Here is a 23,019-nt window from a genome sequence, read left to right on the forward strand (position 1 = left end):
CGTCTTCTTTTATTGCTCAGTTTGAAAAAAAAAAAACAGGATAGATGTTTGGGTTGCGGCTGTGTTAAGGTGATCTGACTTTGTTATCACTGCAAATAAAAAGGTAGAAAAAGAAAAGTGTAAAACTTTTTATTTGTTCTGTCATACGTATAACACCTTACATACAAGATTTCTATCCTTCAAATATTTGTCAATAATGAACCAAACAGATTTACTTTTGTATCCATTTGCTAGAAATGTTTCAAAACACAAAATTAGCCCAAATTCTACATTATATCTATAATATATTTTAGCATAAAAATGATCAATGAACATCTTCCAAATAAATTGATCTAATTGGTCTTCTGACTGATTTTTGCGCGATAAAAACCAGAATTGAAGCCTCTGTTATGACTGATGAGAGGCAAAACACCCAGAGGCACCTTGATCAAGAATTACCACCCTGACTGTTCGCCCCGCCCACGCTCAACGCTGATTGGCTAACGCTTATCAGCGCGGCCTTCTGTTGGATCACTCCGCTGTCAGTTTTATCTCACAGCTCTGAATACCGCACGGCCAGGGAGGCATGAAGACTGATAACGGAAAGCGGGATACATCGCCGGTGGATATACGGAAGAAAACGGGGGACGTGATCTGCTATGGTAAGACCCGCACTGATCCAGATTTGATTGTTTTATACGGAAACACCGACAGAGGCTGTAGTTTCTTTTCTAATACAGATGATGCTGTGTTTAAACCCTGAAAACGTCATAGTGTCTTCATGATAAGATGTTGTGAAGTTGGATGCAGGATATTTACAGTGTAAATTCAGTTTTGTGCATTTAGGAACATTAATTTAATGGTGGCTGCTATGAAAAACTTCCTCTTTGTGCGCTCTCATCTGTTGTGCTCCTTTATGCGTTCACTACAGTAATATAGTAATATATGTTAAATGATGATTACCTCTCTCTGCAGTCAGTATAAGTCTCGGAATTCATACTGTAAAGGTTTCTTGCGTTATTTGGAGCTCTCCTGGACATTTTTACGCATGGGAATAGATTGTCTTCGGGCGCAGCTGCCAGTGTAGGTGTGATAATTGGATATGAATCTCGCGATGATGAAATCAATTAACTTGCAATGAAGGTTCTTTGTCCACCGAGGGAGCCTGAACACAGAGATAGTGCGTGATCCAGTCACAAGACGAGAGGAGAGGAGAGGAGAGGAGAGGAGAGGAGAGGAGAGGAGAGAAGAGAAGAGACACACATTCAAATGTAAATTCAGCTAAATCTGAGCATCAAGCAAAAAGAGTGACCCCTACTTTCTTTGCACTGCTCTTAGCCCTTTGGTCTCCTGTGCAGCCATGTGTGGTGGTTGAATTATTCATAATAGGGACAGACTGGAATCCTTTAAGTTATGGAATATTTATACTCCCATTATTATGTATAAATATGTATGAGAGATAGACTGACCATCCCATTATATACGTACTTTGTCAGCAGTTTCCTTGGATGTAAGTGGAGGTCAGTAGGAAGGTGGACTGATGGACATTGCTTTTATCTCAGTAATTAACATAAACACTGAATCCATGATGTCTTTTTAGTCTCACTCATGAAAGAAGAGTTTGGATCTGTGTTTTTGTCCTTTAGCTGTATGAGGAGAAGAAGAGGAACTGCAGTAAAACACAGTTAAATCAGATTCTCATATCATTGTGTCTCCACACTTTGTGCTTGGCATTCATTGTTTAGCTGAAGTTTCACCTCATTTCCCAGAGATCACTTCCCAGTCAGACAGTGGTGTGGTCAGTACTGGGCAGTCTGCTTCCTGGTATTTGTGGTGGCTGTCACTGCTCATGCAAGCATTTTTTTTCTTCTATTTTTTTCTTCTCCTTAGAAACGTCTGTAACAGCTGCAGGAAATGCAAAGGCATCACTTCCTGTGTACCAGTATTTTCTTGGGGAAGTGCTACTTCATTTGGTTTTAAGAAGAACAACTATAAGTTCCATGCAACTGTTGTGATAGATCAAAATGCTAATGAAATGAAAATATATGAAAATGTCACAAACCATAACTTTAACCAATTAAACATCCCTTTTTAACATGTGGCTGAATGTGCTGTGATGTGGAAACTAAGTGGGTCATCTGAAAAGGGAGTGAGACTTCCAACCAGTAAAGTTTATATGAAAGCTTCAAAACACAACTATCTAGTATGTTGTTAGTAGTGTCTTGGTTCTGTCCCTGCAGGTGGAGTCAGAGTCAGGAGAGATCACAATCAAAGTGAAATGAAAGTGAAACTGTGTCTCAAGAGCTGCAACAATTAATCAGTCAATCAACAGAAATTCAATCTGCAACTATTTTGATAATTAAATAATTGTTTTAGTCATTTCTTAGTCATTAGTCTTCTCAAATGTGATAATTTAATGATTTTGTTTTTCATACGACTGGGTATCTTTGGGTTCTAGACTTTTGGCTGGACAAATCAAGACATATGAAGATGTCAACTTTGACTATTTGGCATTTTTCACTTTATTTTTTGACACTTTATAGACAAAACTATTAACCAAGCAAATACTTAGCTGATTATAATTGTTAGTCTCCTCTCTTCTAGTCTCTTCCACTTAACTTAATGAATCATTCAAGCAATGCTACTCCACTTTGCAAATCTGGAGAAGTTTTGATGCACTTCATACTTTTGCCACTAGGTGGCAGCATTGTAGCATCAACATCATGGCTATGTCCAAAGTGCATTTCAGGCATATAACAAACAAGTGTCGAAGTGCCAATGTCAGTTAAAATTTTACACTATCAGTTTTTTTTGTTTTTTTTTCGTTTTTTCGTTTTTTCAAGAGTGTCCTGGCCAAGGTAAACAGCAGCAAGGATGAGTACAGAAAACATAACATAATACATTATGTTTCAAGAATACATATCAAAGAGAAAAAACATTGCTGCGTAAATCATGAATGGAATTTTCATACAGTCGTACAAAATATTGCATCCTGAAGACAATGTGAGATTCCTTAAAACAACCCAATGACTATCTGGATACAATAAATTAATTAAAACGACAAAGATCATCTAAATCAGTGACTCAACGAAACACTGGAAGACAATGAAACACACGAGCTTCTAAAATACCCCTAAAAACATCATCAGCCAGTTGAGAGGATGATTTCAGTTCACAAAGAGGAGATAGAAGAAGAAATAGTTAAAATAGAAGATAAGATGTTCTTGCATTTTAATGAGACATTTCTCTTTCCTTTATATTCTTGTACTCTGCAGGTTTTTTCCATCAGTTATTAATGTTTTTGTTTTTATAAATCTGTCACACTGGTCTCACCAATAGCTCAGATTTATACTGTAAAAAAATAGAATAAAAAACAGTACACTGCTGTAAAAGTTGATAATGAATCAGAAGCCCTTACATATTGAAAAGGAAACACATTTGGTAAAAAGTCTTTCTTAGCTGGGATCTAAAACGATGGTTTGGAATATGTTGTGTACAAGTATTAGTTTGTAATGATGAAAAAAACTAATATAAATCTTAAAATGTGATTTTAACAACAGCAGCAGAAGTATTCAGATCCTTTACTTACAATAAGTAAAAGTAGCAATACCACAATTTAACTGTCATGAGTAGCGGGGCACGTTGACCCAAAAGCAGGAGACAGCAGGCAGTTGGAACTGAATCAATCAATATTTATTTCCTCAACTCAGGAACAGGAACTCCAGAGTGTAAGCAAGGCAAAACTGAGCCAAACAGAAAGACCAGGACTTAAATACAAACTGAACTAATGAAACAACAAGGAACGGGTGGCAAGACACAAGGGCAGGCTGGGAGCTGATTGTCTGGGGGAGATACAGGGAGCAGGACAGGGCTAACGAGGATAATGCAGGCAGGTGTGGAGGGAAAAGCAGGACAGAGACACAGGAGGAAAACCCAGAGCAGCAGAAAACCAAGAAGAAAACACAATCCTCAACCAACGTACATAAACCAGTCCAAGAACACACGTGAATACAACTTAAACACATGCACACAAACACCACAACCTGCAAACTCTTATCTACAATCTCATGATGATGCAGCTACTCAAATACGATGCATAGAGGCTGCAAACAAAAATTACTCAAAGCTACAGATGCCAAACAAACTCCTTTTTATTAATATGTTGAGTGTTTAGTAAAAGAGTCCAGCCATTGAACAAAACACCTGTCAGTCTCTGGATAAGAACGTCTGATAAATGGCCTAAATGTGAATGCAGAAGACATGTGGAATGAACTGCCTGGTGCATGAATGGCTGCATCCTTGACTAGGTGTGTCAAACTCCTCCGTCAAGGGCCTACCACCACTCAGTCCAGTTCAACAAACGGAGAAAGTCCAAGGGCATCTGGTGGATTGACGCAGGGACATAGAGCCAGACTAGGAAAGAACCATGACATTAACAAAACTCCAGTACAGGTAAAAGTCTTCCATGCAAATTTTGACTTAAGTAAAAGTAGAGATGTTAGGAGAATACACTCAATATTCATTTGGCAGCAGCTCCTGTCAGTGTTTAGTGTATTTTAGTATAATGGTTATTGTATTATTATTACTAATGCATTAAGCAGCATTTTAATGTTGTATTTGGTCGAGATGAAGCACATTTTTAATTGCTTATCAGCTGTTAGGTAAATTATTATAGAACAATGCAGTAAATTTAATAAGTTGATCATTTGCCTTGATTTATTATTAACATCTCTGTCTGCAAAGTAACTAATAAATGTAGTGGTGTAAAAAGTACACATTCTTTATGAATTTTTAAGTACTTGAGTAAATGGACTTAGGTACATTTCTGCATTTGATTTTAAGTGGATCCTGTTTGTTTAAAGGCATGCAGTAACAAGGCAGTTATCTTGAGCTGTAGATATGTATCGTTTAACTTTGTCACTGCAAAAACAATATTTTACCTCAAAGTACCAAACTGCTTTCATTGACATCAAAAACACACTAGATATGAAAAACATAGATATGAAATATATGAAAAGTCCGTGAAATGACTCAGAGAAAGGGGACTTTGTTTAACAAGTCACTTTCACTTTCCATTTTACCACCATGTTGTTTCAGTCACTGAGCAAAAATGGGATCATGTTGCAGTTCTGCAACAACCCATATCAAATACCAACAGGCTTTTTGGTAGCACATAAGACAAGTTAACACATGCCTTGGTTCTTCACTTTCCATTATTCAGATTGATGTTGGTGCAGGGCAAAAGTAAGCACAAGTGTTCAGTGTGTGTGTGTGTGACTAAATCCTGTCACATGACTTACAAGAAATCTCAGGGGTGATGTGAAGCAAGTTTACAACCCATTATATAACAGTCACTTTACCGCCCTGATCACCTGGATGTGCCAGTGTCAATCGTGCAACACAACGATATTCTAAAAAAGTGTAAAACATTAAGACCTGTGATATGCTAGAAATGCTCTTACATCAAGTTATAATATACTTGTAATTTTTTACAGTGGAATGTCATGGTGGGTGCTTTTCTACTTAAGGATATTTGTAAATTCACTTTAGAATACTAAACAAAGATATCTCCTGTTATAGCTTAGAGATATTTATGCAGATGTTTTGACTGAGACATGTTTGCTTTGTGCCTTCCACTGACTCACATCCTGTAGTTTATTAACTAAAGGTTGTTGGTGAGGTGACCCCTCATATCCTGTCAAGGAAGTAATCATCTATCACATCCTTCAGTTTTCAAGAAAATCAGGAGCTTAAACATTAAATAACACACACAGTGACATTATTGTTCTGATATATTTATTTAAAAAAAACAGTGTCTATAAATGCCCATATGAAAATAAATAACTAACAAAGCTTTTCCAGCTGCATACACATAATTACATATAAACAATACATTGACCGTTTAACAGTGTTTTAAAGCTCTAACTGTTTATGTTAACATTTATGACAAGCCTCCAGGGCTTAGTTTTCAACATCACATCAGTCATTTGCACACAAAAAAATAAAGTCCTCCACTGCTGGCCTAGAAGGAGTTTGATATTCAGGCCAGACAACGTCTGAGCTGCCTGACATTTATAGAGAGAGTAAAAAACTTAGAGGCATGCTGTTCTTTTTAACAGTCACTGATGACCTGGGTCTGCAGTTAAAGACTGCAATGGGGCAAGAATTACCATGAACACACTTTCCTTCACACAGTAGGTCTCTATCATTTGTCAGGCAGCTTGACTATTGGGAGTTAGAGGAGGAGGCCCTCCTGCTGTGACCTTGGCTCCTCTGCTGAGGGCGCTGGCCTCTGCCTCTCCTCCTTCTCCTCTTCAGGCACAGCTTCACATCACGACCCAGTTTATGAGCCCTAGAAAACACAATCAGAAGTAAAAAAAATTTAGCCTAGAGATGTGGAAGGATGTTACTGCAGTGAGTGACCATGTTTTTTCTTGTCAAAATATTTGGATACACTGCCTGTGAGGTAGCATGAAGAGTTTACATTGAAATGAAAGGAAAGCATGAGAAAAATGTGCTGATTTATGTTGGCGACTCTAACTGACACTCTTTACTGTTTCGCAAGTGGCAAAATGTGGGTAGGAAGAAGAACTGGCTTAGCGACAAATACTTTTGGCCGTGATTTACAGGAAATATGAAGACGGTTGGGAAAATGTCTGTAACCAATTAAGGTGCTGGGCTGAAAAAGCCAATCCTGTAATAAGAACATTGTATATCGCTGTTGTTGTGTGCAGCGGTCATTGCCAATTTTCACTTTTAACGTAAATTGAAAGATGATCCCCTGGTGGTTTACAAAGGCTTACAGATGCAAAATTTTCAGGTAACGGTAACTGTGCATGCACGTATGAGTGTGTGTGAGTGTTTGCTGAAGGATCAAATATCTCACCTATTCCAGCAGCGAATCAGCTGTTTGCCCATCCGTTGGTCTGGATTCAGACACACTGGCTCATTGTTGCTCTTCAGCGTCACTCTGAAAAACACATGCAAACCCACACATTTAGTCACCCTCCTGCGGACACGAATGTGGGTGAATGTGTGTGTATCTGCAGGTTTTGGTACTCACATGACTGTGAATTTGTTACAGCTGGGGCTTTTGGGGTAGACCGCGAGCTCCACAAGTTGCCCTCTGACACCCGGCTGCGTCTGTGGACACAAACATCTTCCCGGGACAAACGCGCTGTCTGACTCTCTCACTGCACAGACACAGTAAAAGGATTACAGGTTAATTCAATACAGCGCAACAGAGATTAAGTTACACTGCAAGATCACGTGCACGGACAGTTTTGCCTAAATAAAACAACAACACACACTTTTATCCAGATGTTACTAAATTAAAATAGACAGATGTAGTATATCAGATCAATCCGTAGATTCTTACCTGTGATCATTACACAGCAGAGCACCAGGAGGGCGATCTGACAGACTGACTGAAAATAAAGCTTCATACTGGAGACAAGCTGAGCATTGACACTGAGCCTCTGAACCACATGTTGCTGTTTTATACTCATGCTCCTCCCCCCTCACCCGCACTTCGAGCTGGGCTTTCCAATCCAGGAAATTCCCCACGGCACTTTCCTTCTTAAGTCTCAGGGCACAGGAATCAGGATGCTGGGATCAAGGACAGTAGTCCTCTGGGCTTGTCAGGAATGACTCAACACCCTGAGGGAAACAGTGACAAATAGCTTTGACCCTTTTCTCTTTATTTTAACTACGCACTGATTTTCAGAGAACCTGATGTTGCAGATGTAAACTCTGCAGAACTGTTTATTCTTCAGAAACTACACCACAGAGATGACTTGTGAGTTGTGTGTCTATTGATGAGTAGTTTTTATGATTAAAGAGTACAAACTGGTCACATATCAGGATTCATCCTTGAATGAGATATGCCGTTTTCCGGCCTTTGTTCGACACTGTCAAGGCATGTTTTAGTCCTGGCTGTGTGTCAATAATACCATGTGATTTCTCCTAATTTCCCACGTCTTGGTTTCAGCACAGAAACCCTTAGTTAAACAATGTGTCATTAAAAACTTCTTTAGTCCTCTCAAATTGAATCGAAAACAAAACATGACATATTAAACTAATGTGCATAGTTTATATTTATTCATAGTTTTTTTTAATGATACAGTATATATTTTTATGTGTTTGAAAGCATAAGGTCAAAGGAATTTTCCCTCTTGGAATGATAAAGTTTACCTGTATGTTATTGTTAATGTTTCTCTTTCATGTTTTTCTGCCACAGCTGGGCTCTAGTCAGAATGGGTGAGTGTCAGACCTACGTGAAGCTCAGTGAAGAGAAACTCATACCAAAGTGAGTCCTTTTAAGTTCACATTGCATAGTAATTACAATGCAGTGAAAGCACAGTGGTGATTACATGTGTTAAATGTCATCATCACTTGCACTGAATGGCATGTACAGGAGCTAATCTACCCATTTGTGGTCTTGTGTTTATATTCAGGTCTGATATCTTGTCACTGCTCAGGACCTACAATTGTTACCACGAAGGGAAAAACTTCCAGTTGAGGACTCGCGAGGTAAGAGAAGCTCAGCCACAGTCATGTCACCTGGCAGCAGACTGTGCTGGCAAAAATAAAAAGGTAAAGGTTGTTATCAGTTGGTGCATGTGGGTGTGCCGGATTGCAGGACAAACAGTATTGTAAAATGGGTCATGTGCATACCAAAACTGGAACCAGTTTAACCAGCACTTTGATTATTAGGCAGATAATTAGGACATAAAACCTGGGACTCAAACAGGCGTCAAATACGGTGTTTGTTCTGAGCACAAGACTTCCAGGTTCTTTTCCAACATGCCAAATGCCTGAAAAACCTCAAAAATCCCCTTTTCCCTCCATATGAACTATTATGTTTCAGCCATATACACTAACCGCTTAGCAAAGCATTTCCACAGAATTGCTGTTGTGGTGGTCTGTAAAGCTGTTGCAAGAGTGTGGCTATTTGTTTGATAACTATTCTGTGGTTTTTACGGTCCGGAGTTCCCCTTTGTGGTCACCAGTAGATTGCTGAGAGAGAGACTGTGTGTGTGTGTTTGTGTGTGTGTGTGTGTGTGGGCAGGGCAGGATGGTCATGATTTGTCCATCTGTTTTGTCCCCCTTCAGCCAGACTCACTAAATTGTCTCATTCTGGGAAAATCCCCCATAGTCACAGACCTAATATGGCAGAGAACATGTAACATATATATATATACATATACACAGTATATTGACAATACTAACCTAATATTAACAATCAAAATGATACAATAGCTTGAAACTCTTCAGAGGAACTGAAGACTGAAGATATCTGCTCATTATAATCCCACATTATAGACCAAAGAGTGACTCAACACTTTGCAATTTGGTGCAAAAACACTGTAACTTTGTAACAGGTCATCTGGGATGGGTAGCATAAACTGGACTTAAGTAAGCCTGGTCCTAACCACTAAGTCGGTCTTTAAGACCAAACTTCATCTTGAACAATCTCCTGCTGTTTTGCTAATTTGTAGATAATCATCTCTAATTCTTTAATGTGGACTTTTAACAGAAGCTGTAGGCAAGTTTATGTTATTCAACCAAAACCTACTTCACTAATAACTAAACAGACTTAGTGTACTTAATTAGTAACTTAATATGCGTCGCAAGTCTCATAGCTGTAAAAGGAGACAAGTGGTCCAAAGTTTCAGTTTCGTATGAAATGTGGAAAACTGACAAAAAAGGAGTTGAGGGTCCCACCCAGAATAGGACAATGACTCACTTTGAAGTGACAATGACTCATTACAGTATCTGATCTACAGTATTTTGTCAAGAACAATATACTCCCAAGAGAGCTGTATACCAACATCATGGCAGCCTTTTAGCCAGATTGTTTTGATAGTGTTGCCAAAATTTAACAAATTCCACATATATCTCTTGGAAAATACACCTTAATCTCAATGAGACTGCCTGATTAAATAAAGATTAAATAATTGTCTTAATTTAATGTCTAGCAAACATTGTTCATCAAAATGTTCTGGTAAGCATAAAGAAGCATAAATTCGGCCTGATGAAGACCCAGTGAGGTCAAAATGTTGCCTTTTCAGTCAGTATTAAAAGGAGCTACAATCCAGTGTGCACACACTTTCCTTCATTTTATTTGTTCTGTGCCTGACCTAAAACATGGTATTTGCAAGCATAAATGAATCACTGTGATTACAGACAAAACTGTGTAAAGACAGCATTGCTAGCTCAATTTAGTGTAACTGAAATGCTGCATTTGTTGGGAAAACATCTATTTTCACTGCACCTGTGAACCCAACACCATCAGATCATTTGAGTGATATGACTCTTGTTGAGTATACCTACTGCTGAGGAGAAGAGCAGGTCTTTTCTTGTTCCATTGTTCAGTTCTTACTGTGGAAGTTCTGCATCAAAACGATACAGAAACAACTTAACTTGCTATGAGAGGTTCTTCTCACAGGCATTACTGCTGTTAGAAGCTTTAATGAACCACTTATCAGTCTTATATTTGTCTGTCGTAGTACTTAGACTACATGTATCACATTTTGTCTGACACATTTTTGGTCCTGGACCAGCATCTAAACCAAATATGTCACTGCTGAGTAATACTTTGCACACATCTCCACAAAATATCTGGTGAGTCAGATATTTTGTAAAATCTTTTGGCCCAGTATTTGTATTTGTATCTCTTTTTGTTGAGGCAGCAAAATTATTTGTATTTGCATTCAAATAAAAGTGGAAAGAGGCTTAAAAATCCTGTTTTGTTTTTATTACGCTTTTAATTTTAGAAAATTAAAGTGTTAGTGTTTGTGAAAAAACTACCTTACGAAGGAGGTCCCCACACCAAGTCTTGAACTAGAGTCTCCCAGATCATAGACGACTGAACTAACTACTGAGCTAAAACTTTACTCAACGCCTTAATGCAGACAGACCTCTACCTATTTATACACCCATAACAGAGACAACACACCGTGTAACGTGTAGGGAAGAACTGCAAAGGCGATTCTTGCTTTGCACTTTTCATTTATTGCCTATTTGCCTACTACAACCTAACTTTGTGGAAAGGAGAAGGGGAACAACAGGTTATGGATAGTCCCTTGGGAGCACTTCGCATGTGCCCCCACGTGACAGACTGACAGACAGAGAGAGACTGAGATATGAGATACGATGTAACCGACCTGCGCTCTGGTATTTGACAAGTTTTTTTTTCTTCCTGAAAACAAAAATTTTTGAAAAGTATTTGTATGAAACAAATATTCATAAAACCCCACTATTTGTGCTTTGCCGAATAACGTATTTGTATTCGGGCACATCCCTAGTAAGTACAAAAGTATTAGCAGAGAAATGTATCAATAGTAAAATGACTTATTAGGCAGCAGAATGTTCCTGTCACTGTACTGTTATATATAAATAATGTTTTATTATATAGGATTTGAGGTGGTGAAAAGAGCTTTTCTACAAAACCATTAGTGACTAATTAAAAGGTGTGCTGTAAAGTAATTAAATACATTTACTCAAGTTTAAATGTGAGGTACTTGTACTTTACTTTAGTATTTCCATTTCATTCTATTTTACACTTACACTTCACTAGATTTTGTGACAAATGTACTTTTAACTCCACTACATCTATTAAGATTACATTTAAATACAACACACGTGGCCATCTGAGGCTGTAAGATGTGATGTGTTGAATTCAACAGTATAAAGTAGACCAGGTCAGCCTACACTGTGCTGTATGACTAATAATAATCTAACAATTTAACATTTTCACAGGTGGCATTCTGCTGCCTAATAAGTCATTTTACTATTGATACATTTCTCTGCTAATACTTTTGTACTTACATAAGTAAAATTATGAATACATGACAGTACAGTACTTGTTATGTAGTATTTTTATAATGTGGATTTGTGACTTCTTCCACCATTACATGATTATATATGATTAGGTTGAAAGTGAAGAAAGTGTTTCTGAACAAAGCACTTTTCTCCTGCTGTAATAATTTATGTTTGAAATGATATAGTGACATTGTTAGAAATTACACCAAAAAATTTTACAAAATATCTGACTCACCAGATATTTTGTGGACATGTGGGCAAAGTATTACTCAGCAGTGACATATTTGGTTTAGATGCTGGTCAAAGACCCAAAATGTGGAAACTCCTAATGTGAATTTCTGGATAATACGATGACTTGCACCAGACTGAGCTTCACTGTGATGATATATATTTGACATGTGAGTATTTGTTTTTATTGCTAGACGATTATCCAGACAAATGCAAAACAGGTTTTGTGTGGGAAAATAAAGGTGAGAGGAGGTGAGGTGGTAGAGGGTATGTAGTATAAATGTTGTTTTAAGATTACATCATGATCATGCTCTACAGGTGCAGTCAGGCGATGTGTGTTAGTCATGTTGTGGGAGTTGATGTCAGCACAAGAAGTTTTGATTACAGAACAAGCTCTAGCCTGTATGCCTACTGGCTGACAGTAGAAATGTATTAGCTGTAATAATGTTTTTGATTGTTGGAGGCATTTTCCCCTTTCACTGCTCAGACTGCAAAGCAACCGCCTCGCTAAGACGAGGCTAAACGTATATTTGCTGCTGTAATACCCCAAATATCAGTATCTGTGCATGCAGCTCCCTCTAGTGGCTCAATTTAAATTGTAAGAGACCCATCAGCTGTAGCACCATTTCAAACCACTAGATGGCAGTAGGATGTTTTCAGAGGCTTATTGACACATTGATTCAGACCCATTAGTAGTGATGGCAATACTACACTATAAAAGCACCCCAGTCACTGTGTGTTATACAGTATTATTATACAATATATTATTGGATTATTATTACTGATGCTTTAATATGTAAGTAGCATTTTAATGTTGTGGTTTGTATGTAAAATATGATCTGAAAATTAAGTAACTCAAAAAGTCAAATGAATGTAGTGAAGTAAAAAGTATTAGTAATAGTAATATTTTTCTTTGAACTGTAGAGGAGTTGAAGCATAGTAGTACACACTCAGTTGCACTCCACCACTGGCCTGCAGACACAACCTATCACAGTCTCCTAATACATCCATGGAGGCCACCCTGACAGTAGCATTACAATTAAGCCATTATCCACTTTTTCCTCATTTATCGTTCAGTTGATTAAATGTCAGAAAGTATTAAGAATGTCTATCACAAGCTCCCGGAGCTAAAGGTGATGTCTTGTTTTTTCTGACCAACAGTCTAAAGACAAAGAAATTTGGTTTATAGAGCTGAAAAATGCAGCTAATCCTCACATTTGAGAAGCTGGAACCAGGAAATTGTTGCTTGATAAATTACTATTACTATTATTAGTGCTAGTACTATTACTACTAATTTGTTGTCAAAAGTTTTCTTTTGATCAACTAACTGATTAATCAACAAATCATTTCAGATCTAATTTCAACTGGATTTGAGATGCAATGAGTTCATGTGTAGAATAAGAAACAGCAAATAATAAACATTTTCATGATTATTTTAGTATTTTATTAGAAACAATAAACTATACATTCTTAGAAAATATTAAACAATGTAAACATAGACTTGAGTCCTCAGTGCATAGAAATAAATAGATCTTCACTTTCCTCAAAGCCATGTGGTGTTTTTCTCTTTGTTCATCCATCATAATTAGTCCCATCATTCATCGCATTGTTGTAACGTTCATAAACAGATTCTTCCGACCTTTTTTGTTTATGAGACATTCCACCAAAGTGCCTGCAGGGCTCCTCTCAACAACATATCTCATCAAGTCCGTATCTGTCTGTATCTCTTTAAGTCCGAATCTGTCCAAACAGCCAGTCTACGGGGTCTTTGCCCCTGCAGTCTCGTTCTCTGCCCATTTTGAGAGAAAAATCCTCTGTGCTGTTCAGACTCAGACTGGAAGCTCTGGAAGTCCTTAGAGTGCGGGGAGACCCGCGAGGAAGAGAGGCCGACACAGAGAGCTTCATCTGAGCCTTTGAGAACTGCCGTAGCCTGGGGGACCTCTGGAGCCTGACGGGGCCGCAGCTCGGGGGTTCCACGGGGCGGGCAAGAGCCTGTATACTGGTCATGTAGTCCTCTAGAGACTGGGAGCTCTGGGTAGACTGGCAGGGTGAGAGATGGACGGGTGAGTCCTCCAGCGTCTCAGTAATGGTGGGTAAGAGAGGCAGGGAGAGAAGCAACTGCCTGCGTTTCATCCTGCACCGGGAGAAAAAAAAAAAGTTAGATTGTGAATATTTGTCCAAATACTTCAGTTACACATAATAAACTACTGATTATTGAAACTGATAATTGTACCTTTTTTTTCTTTATTTGATAGTGTGACTTACAAGTAAGAAACAATGTTAAACATTTAAGATGAAATGTCTGTCAAAACACTGAGTTCTGGTTCAAAATTTGTATTTTTATCCTCTTAAATCTGTGTGAAATTGTAGAAATGATTTCCATAATAAAGTGTAGAATATAATGAGGAAGAAAAATAACACAAAGCATTGTTACCTTTGATGGCCGATTTGTAGGTCTGACACGCAGAGTGTAACAGTGTGATGTCTAGTCCGCTCAGTTGAGTATTAGTGGACTGGAGCGTGTAGCCAGGCTTTATAGAGGCACTGCAGCACAGCGATTAACGGCTAACTGCTAAATATAGCTCTGCTGACCTTACTCACATGTGTGTGAATGTGTGTGTGCGTGTGTGTGTGTGAGGGTGTGTTCGTGCCTGTTCAGGAAACTCAGGAGAGGCGGGTTAGGGAGGTCCAGTGGTGCAGCTGCTCTGAATGTTTATATTCCTGAAACAATGAAGCCCTTGGAAGCCTCTCCTCCCCAAATACCCACTTTCTGCCTCTTCTCTCCTTTCTCTTTCCTTTCACAATTAAAATGACTGTTATCCATCATAAATGCGTCATAGTGGCACCAAAATGTATTATTACTCTTTCAGTAATACACAGATTTCTCACTGACAAGTTTCCTTTTGATCCCATTACTGTGAAACATTGACACAACCAATAACAGTATAAAGTAGGAAATACAATATGTCAGACACTAATTATCCACATAAATTAAACCATTAAGTCTGAAAATATATGCACATACATAAACAGCATGAGGAATTTGTTAAACTCGCTGTTTATACATAAATACCAACAATCATGTGAGTGTTTGTGTGATCTGAGTTGCTCATTTCAACTGTTTTCATCCGGAGTGTTTGTGAGCGTCAGTGGTCACATGCTCCCTGATGATGTCAATACTTTTCACTGCAGTGTTTTGTAGTTTAACCAACAACCAAATCCCTTTTGATCTTTTATGTCAAATATGTGTTTGGCAGTTTCTCTGTCAGACAAATTGTTCAAAAAGTAACATTTTTGTACTTTTTAGAATCTGATTGTGGAGACATGAACCCTCAGCTCTCTTTTTTTTGTCTTTAGTGGAGTGCAGTGATTTGTTCTTCTACCTTCAAACTAATTGTTCACTAATAATTTACCTTTTATCTGCCATGAGCTGACATTTGCCTTCTATGATACAATGTTTCCTAAAATAATTGTATTTAAGGACTTCCTAATCAGTAAGGTCTCATGTACTAATGGGTCTCTTTCTGTTTTAATGAAGGCCTGGTGCAAGTGTAAGATCAACCATTTACACCAATTATATCCTAAATACAGTATGTTTTCTACTACAGGGGTCAAATTTAAGTATTTGGTTTAAGTATTTGGGCAGTTACACTTTGTTTCTTCTTCAGGTTGTGTGCTTCAGCACATTCAATTTCAAATAAAATAAAGGATACTACATTAAAATACGAAGTCTCAGCTTTAATTTGAGTAGTTTAACATTCATATGTAAAGAACTGTGTAGGAGATATACTGTAGCCCTGGACTGTAGATAATTTCCTGTGAAATCTAAATAATTCCCCTTAAGTTAATAGTCAACACAGTAATAGTACTTTTCCCTAACTTACAGTATATTTCTGTGTATTTACAATTCATGTTTACATCAAACTGTTACATTACTTGGGATTCAAACCAAAACGTTACAGGGTGACCACAAACTTTAAGTCAGTGTATCAGCTGCTTAGACCGACTTCAGAGAATTGGAACACTGAAATTTAGCTCTTTTAGTCCTTGTTTGCGTCACTTTGGCTTTTCAATCTCTGTGAAAAAATGATTCATATACTTTTCCATCTGTGGGATCTGGCTTAAAAGATCCGCACTGTACTCTGGTGTATCGAATTAGATATAGTGATGATATAACAAGCTATTTACGACAGAAGAGTATCTGATAGTGTCTGTGATTTTAACAGTCATAGATGTGGTGTAATATGTGATTTATTACTGGTTCGGTTGTAAAATACATACAAAAAACTTGATTGGCTCTCCTAGCTTTAATACGACATGCTAAAGCCTTTGTTTTTTTATGTTCTTACATTTAAAATTCAGCTGTAACAATCTTAGTATTCAAGCAGAGTGGCAGTTTTTATTTCCTTTACAGTACAGCAAATTCGAAACAGAACATTCTTCTTCTAAATTTAGAGTTTCACTTTTGAGGAACCAAAATGCCTCCTCCAGCGTGTACGTGACCCAAAGCAGCCATGTCTCTGTTCTCATTATTGCTGCCTTCTCAGACGTGACTTCACCCTTGCTCTGTATAAAAAGGGTGGGTAAGACCTGATGGGGTTTCTTCCAAGATGAGAGGGTTCACCCTGGAGCTGCGAGCGACTGTTCTTGCACGTACACCTGATATTGAGCCGCTGTGGCTGGGGGCCAGCAGGATATCCCCTCTGAGCAGGAGGAATGATAATTATTGTTATACTTTGTGTGTGTGTGTGTGTGTGTGTGTGTGTGTGTGTGTGTGTGTGTGTGTAGGAAGATGGAGAGCTCATTCTCGAGGGGTTGCTGAACATCTACTGGGGTCTGCGCCGACCAATCAGACTTCAAATGCACGACGACAACGAAAGATTCCGTCTCAACCGGTATGACATGCCGATCCGAACTTACACACAGATGCCTGCATGTGCTGAACAAACAGATGTGGGCCTTCTTAATACACACTGACCTCTCATACAATAACACAGAAACTCTAAAACCTCACCTCATTGTGCACCAGTATCCCCACCCTGTATTATGTTGCTGAGCAAACTGGGGAAACTCCTTTTACCTTAGTAATACAAGATGTGGCTGTAATAAAGATTTGGTCAAACTTTTGTTTTTTGCTAATATTTTTGGAATTAAGATGAGAAAATATCAAAACTTACATGTTCACATATATATTTTTTCTGTTTACATTGGCAATGAAACTTTTTAAATGTCTAAAATATTTGCTAGTTCCAACTTCTAAAATGTGAACATTTGATGTTTTACTTTGTTATATATGATAGTAAATCAAATATATTTGGGTTTTGGATTGTTGGTAAAAAAAAAACAAAACAAGCAATAAGAATATATCACTTTGGGATTTGCGATATTATCAAGGCCATTGTCAATATTTTCAGACATATTATGACCAACATACATTATCAATTGATTATGAAAATAATTGGCAATAATCTACAAATGTCAAAATTTACAATATCTGCCTTTACCAAACAAACGAGATATAGTGTGTTAATAGTGAGCTAACAGTTTCCCCCTGCTTCCAGTCTTTATGCCAAGCTAAGCTAAATCGCTCCTGGTTGTAGCTTCATATTTAACAGACGGACATCTTTTCAACTGATTCTCGGCAAGGAAGTGAACAAAGTGATTGTTTAACTATCCTTTTAACTCAAGGTCCTCCTACTGCAGTTGTTTTTTTCCAGGCTTTCAACAGTATCTCTCAGTCTTCATCAAGATGAAGTTGAAATTCAGTTAATATCTGAATATGAATGTAAGACATAGATTTTAAATAGTGTGTACTGTGAAGAGTGTTGGGAATGTTAAACAGGGAACACATTTTTTTTGTTTCTTTCTACAGAAACGATAGATCTGCTGTGGCAAAGCAGCTGTCAGCAGAGTCCAACAATAATTCACTGGACAGAGCAAACGGAACTGCTAGTGAGTCACAAACACGTGCAGTCATCCTCTCACACACACACACACAGACACACACCTGATGGATTAATGTAGATTACACACACATGCTCAGACAACTTGCAGCTTGACAAATGCTCCCTTCAGCGTTTCCAGCGGAAAGGTTGGCTCACGTGTAAGCTCATAGCTTATCATGAGATGGCATCCAGGTCGGATCACCAACACTATAAATAAACAGGGTTTGGACTCCTTACTTACAGGTGTGACATTGGCCTCATCTGGCAGCTTTTTCCACTGTTCACAAGTCACAGGGCTCCTTCTTGACAGATAAACAACTTAGTGAATTTGTATTTTATTTCCTCCCTCTGCAGATCACTGGTTTCACTATAAAGTTTTGTGATGTAGTGATTTTAATGCTGCCTCTCAGGATTTAAAATTCAGATGGAAACACTGAACCATCACAACTAGTCACTTTAAGTCAAGTCACTTTATTTATAGAGCACATTTAAGAACAACATGACCAAAGTGCTTCATAGAGAGATGACAATTACACTCAAATAAAGTCACAGATATAAGTATGAAAATCAAAAGAAAATGAATAAAGTGTAGTATTCTACATTTGAATAAATAAAATGTAGATAAAATCACAAAAAAATAAAGTTTAACCAGTCATATCTTCATGATGAGAGAGATGGTCTGAAGAAGGTTTTAAAGATCTCAACGGAGGAGGAAGATCTAATAATGTAACAGTTTGGGACTCATTATTGGAATGAAAAGCAGTGATTGGTTGAAATCGTTAGGTATTTTTATTTAACTTAGAAGCTTAAATTAATTTATAGATTTAAATTTAAATGATTTTACTTTTTATTTGATTTGGTTTAATTCATAATTTAATATAACATTTAATGTAATTTAATTAAAATTTCATGTAATCTAATCGTTCCTTTTCACACTCCTGTGTATTGATGAATATTGACCGGTCTGTAATTTTTATGGATCGATCACCTGTCAACCAGTCACTGTGGACATATTGAGTAAATTAATTATTAGTAAGTAATTCATTCAGAAAAAACAATGTCATCCACAGCCATGAGGTCAACCCTGCCTCTTCTCTTAGTTTAGGAGTTCTCTCAGTTCCCCAGCAAAAGTTGCTCTTAGCAGCTTTGTGAAAAGGAAAACTCTTCCGTAACTTTTAAGTGTCTGAGTTAAAAAATATGGTGAATTGGATGGGATTGGGGGGGAAAAGATAACATATACTTTATTTGTGAGGCAACCACAGTGTTTATATCTGGATTTTATTTATTCTGGAAACCATTTAACCATTATTTAAGATATGGTGATGTTTAATCTTATGAATGAAATACTGGGCCCTGCTTTAATGTAAATGTAATGTTATACCATGCAAGGCTGCTTATTTATTTAATTTAATTTAATTTATATGGAGCCTATTGTTAGCCTATTTCTGTTGCTATATGATGTTCAAATCAACCAATTTGGACTAACTGATTTACATTGTTCAGTTTGGACTGAATCAAACTATTATTGATTCAGGTTCATTTTGTAAACTCAACACATTTTCCTCCAAACGTAGGTGATTGTAAAAATAATGGGTCACAAATTCAGGCCAAAGAAAACCTCACGTGTTGAACACCACATGTTGTTCCATCTTAACATAAAACTATCTGCAGATGTCTTGTGACGCAGACTTTCTCAGTCACACAATTGCTGACGTGTAGTAAAAACGCCCTCTGATGTGTTGTCTGTTTATGTGCATCCCTGAGGTGGTGACATGGGTGGTCAAGAGGAAGAGGAGTCTCCTCAGCTGCTGAGGACCAGGAGTGACGCTTCCTTCATGCAAGTTCAGAGGAGGTCAAAGACACACTCTCCCAGGGACTTGCAGCGCTTGCGCACACACAGGTTCTCAATCAACGGACACTTCTACAACCACAAGGTACAATGAACAGCACACGCTTACACGTGCACACATTAATGTATCCCGTCGATGACACATGTGCAGGTGCAGAGGGTTAGTGGTTTCCTGTCCGGGTGTGCCTGTACTTATACTGCTGTGTGCTGAATTCATTAGAGTGCCACAGAGTACAAGACTGCACTTGTTCCTTCATCAGTTTCTCCTGATTGTATCATGTGTATGTGTGTGTGTGTGTGTGTGTGTGTGTGTGTGTGTTGTTATTGAACAGGTTCCAGCTGCAGACTCAGGGATTTCCTCTCTGTTTTAGATTTCCTGTCCAAAATGTTCAAGCTGTCCAAGTGTTGATGAAGCAAAGTTCCTAATACTTTGTGTCCTTTCCTTAGAAATTTGCAGTTATAGATGCATGTTTCATTTCTCTTTCCCTCAGACATCTGTATTTACTCCAGCCTATGGTTCAGTCACTAACGTAAGAGTAAACAGCTCCATGACGACCATACAAGTCCTCAACCTGCTGCTACACAAGTTTAGGGTAAGCAGTAAGACGCTGGTGACATCTCAAATGGGGTTTAAGTAAAATTTCAAAACCAAGAAAGTAATCACTATTTGTGTCTTTTAAGGTGGAGAATAAATCTGAGGAGTTTGTTCTTTATATGGTGCACGAGTCTGGTGGTAAGTCGTAGCTTTCATTGTGCTTTTGTCACTAGAAATGTTGTGTTTTTGTGTTATTTGTGTGTGTTTGTGGTGAGCTGTTACCTTTGACCTTGTAGAGAGGGCCCAGCTGAGGGACGGTGAGTACCCGCTGGTGACTCGTGTGCTTTACGGACCCTGTGAGAAAATTTCCAAGATCTTCATCATGGAGGCCGACCTGGGAGAGGAAGTCACACATGATGTGAGTCTGGGCCTCTCTCTCTCTGTTTTCACATCTTTCCACGATACGTGACACAGACACACAAGGATACAATGGACCAAAGATAGACAGTTGGGTTAAATTTAGCAAGCTGAGGACAGATATCCTCCTTTGGGACTGATGTAACAATGGGCTGAAATGACCAACTGTATGTTGTGACTGCACTGAGTAATATAAATAAAACAGCATTGTTGCTGCAGACATTTTGCAGATTTTTTATGGTTGCATTCACTCTCACACATAGTAATACAAGTTAAAGGGTAAGTTCATTCAAATAACAACAAAAAAAAATCGGGATTTGAAATTTCTGCCTCCACCTCAACACAACAGAGGTCAAAGAAATTTAGTTTGTATCTCTCAGAGCATTTAAAGAATATGTTTGAAATATTCAACAGTAATGTTTCTGTCCAGAAATTCACAAACATCCTTTAAACAATGTTGCTATTAAATGCAATTTAGTGTTAATTAACGTGTCATTCAGTTATAGTTTTAGATACTGATGGGGGCTGGTTTGATCATAAGCATAGAAGTAGATAATTTCTAGTAACATCTTGGTTTGGTGGGAACATTTACATGAAGCATTGTGACTCTATGGACCCTCAAAAAAACTGACTGCATGATGCCCCTGCTAACAGGGACACTGTGTCTGGAAACAGATGTTCCTGTTGAATATTGTTTGTGTTCTCTTAAATTTAATTTAATTTCTAAACATGTGTTTTAGTTTTTGTTTGTTTTGGTGTGACATGACCCTTTAAGATAGTAATAGAGCTATTCTATTGTGTTTGACCTTCTATTGGATCATTTTGTGTTGGACAGAGAGTAGAGTCCACTATAGTCCATATCCACAAACTGAACTATTTACTCACCACTACGTCACTTAATACAACACATTGTATCACTGTACATGTATATCAACAGTATATTTTTGTAAATAAACTGCACATAGTAATTTATATCCTGGACGTCTGCATTTTATGCCTAAATTGCAATTCTGGAGAGAAAATGAGTATGAAAGTTGATCTGGATGCCTGTGTATCTACAGTATGTGTAGAGGACATGCTGATATGTTTGAATCTTTTTCTCCGCAGGTTGCCCAGTACATAAAGTTTGAGATCCCTGTTTTAGACAGCTTTGTAGTGAAACTTAAAGAGGAGGAGGAACGTGAGATAAACAAACTGACTAAAAAGTAAGTCAAGAGTCTCTCTAATGAGCAAACAGATTCAAACTAGCTCTATTACATATTAAGTCTATTACATATGTGAGGCCAATATCTGTGTCTCCTGCCAGCATTACACAATCAAAACAAGGCTACCCTTCAGTCAGGATGGTGTTTGTGTGACATATTCATCACTCACTGTTGACAGGATTGGTTAATCATTTCACTCATATAACTGAGATTGCAGCCCTGTAACCCTGACGGTGTGTGTCTGTCATGATGTCATGATGTTACATCCACACTACACTGTAATTGCCAGTGTTAAAGTAACAGATTCAACAGGTGTTTGGGAAAATTGTATTAGTTGTTCTTTTATCACTCAGTTTATGTTTTTTTTTACATGAATGTATTGAACTGTGGGTTTGAGTGCCTGTGTGTGTGAGATAGAGTCTCTAATCATGTGTGTTTTCTCACCTCTGCAGGTACAGCGCTCTAAAGTCTATGATCCTACACCAGCTTGAAGGCAGAGGGAACACCAGCGACAGAGTATGAGTGTGTCTGTATACATGACTGATGTAACCTTTGTGTGTGTGTGTTTGCGTGTGTGAGTGTGTGAAAGGGTAAGGGGCGGGTGCAACACCGATGATTGTTGATTTACTATGGGAACATTTCCAAGTACAGGAATTCAGTAGTGAATGTAGGGCTGATGGTAAAAGGGTAAAAGCAAAGGCTGCAATAGAACGATATCAAACACCGATGTGCTTCTACTTTTAGAATTACACATCTCAACAGTTTGTAGGACCTGTTTTGTTAATGTTATTGCTATGAAGTGTATCACTGCTTTGATATTTCTTCTATTAATATATTTGCATTTTCTATGAACATTTTTACTGCAACTACGGATATTTATACCGGCTGTTTTTTGTAAAGTTTTCTCTGACCTGAACCTTTTTACATAATAAATCAGTTTTAGTGTGGCCTTTATAAATGTTGTTGAATCTCTGCTGACACCAAACATAATACCTAGCTCGGACTTCCCACAAAGAAAACAGCCATCTTTATTAT

General features: G+C 37.9%; 2 protein-coding genes and 2 long non-coding RNA genes across 7 annotated transcripts; 1 reads left to right on the forward strand and 3 right to left on the reverse strand.

Moving 5' to 3' along the window:
• Window positions 1–349: 349 nt before the first annotated feature.
• rassf4a (Ras association domain family member 4a) lies at window positions 350–22,952 on the forward strand. 4 transcript variants are annotated; one of them, XM_042433691.1, is made up of 12 exons: window positions 350–641; window positions 4,310–4,431; window positions 8,219–8,287; window positions 8,436–8,511; window positions 16,822–16,928; window positions 17,906–17,985; window positions 19,743–19,912; window positions 20,319–20,420; window positions 20,509–20,560; window positions 20,659–20,780; window positions 21,887–21,984; window positions 22,437–22,951. In XM_042433691.1, the coding sequence occupies exons 2-12, from the start codon at window positions 4,406–4,408 to the stop codon at window positions 22,504–22,506; spliced, it is 972 nt and encodes a 323-aa protein (XP_042289625.1). In that variant the 5' UTR covers window positions 350–641; window positions 4,310–4,405; the 3' UTR covers window positions 22,507–22,951. The 4 variants fall into 4 exon arrangements, with proteins under 4 accessions (XP_042289625.1, XP_042289627.1, XP_042289629.1 ...); XM_042433693.1 differs by lacking the exon at window positions 4,310–4,431; XM_042433694.1 differs by lacking the exons at window positions 350–641; window positions 4,310–4,431 and adding an exon at window positions 7,655–7,777.
• On the reverse strand, window positions 946–1,846 carry LOC121911830. The gene is made up of 3 exons (XR_006099959.1): window positions 1,737–1,846; window positions 1,468–1,625; window positions 946–1,144 (listed from the first exon to the last, which is right to left on the reverse strand). It is a non-coding gene; the product is annotated as an uncharacterized LOC121911830 (long non-coding RNA).
• Window positions 5,759–7,502, reverse strand: LOC121911828 (C-X-C motif chemokine 10-like). The gene is made up of 4 exons (XM_042433697.1): window positions 7,358–7,502; window positions 7,043–7,172; window positions 6,866–6,949; window positions 5,759–6,331 (listed from the first exon to the last, which is right to left on the reverse strand). The coding sequence occupies exons 1-4, from the start codon at window positions 7,485–7,487 to the stop codon at window positions 6,205–6,207; spliced, it is 471 nt and encodes a 156-aa protein (XP_042289631.1). The 5' UTR covers window positions 7,488–7,502; the 3' UTR covers window positions 5,759–6,204.
• On the reverse strand, window positions 13,455–16,806 carry LOC121911829. The gene is made up of 2 exons (XR_006099958.1): window positions 14,468–16,806; window positions 13,455–14,167 (listed from the first exon to the last, which is right to left on the reverse strand). It is a non-coding gene; the product is annotated as an uncharacterized LOC121911829 (long non-coding RNA).
• Window positions 22,953–23,019: the final 67 nt, after the last annotated feature.

The sequence above is a fragment of the Thunnus maccoyii genome, chromosome 14, assembly GCF_910596095.1.
Source record: "Thunnus maccoyii chromosome 14, fThuMac1.1, whole genome shotgun sequence".
NCBI classification, from domain to species: domain Eukaryota; kingdom Metazoa; phylum Chordata; class Actinopteri; order Scombriformes; family Scombridae; genus Thunnus; species Thunnus maccoyii.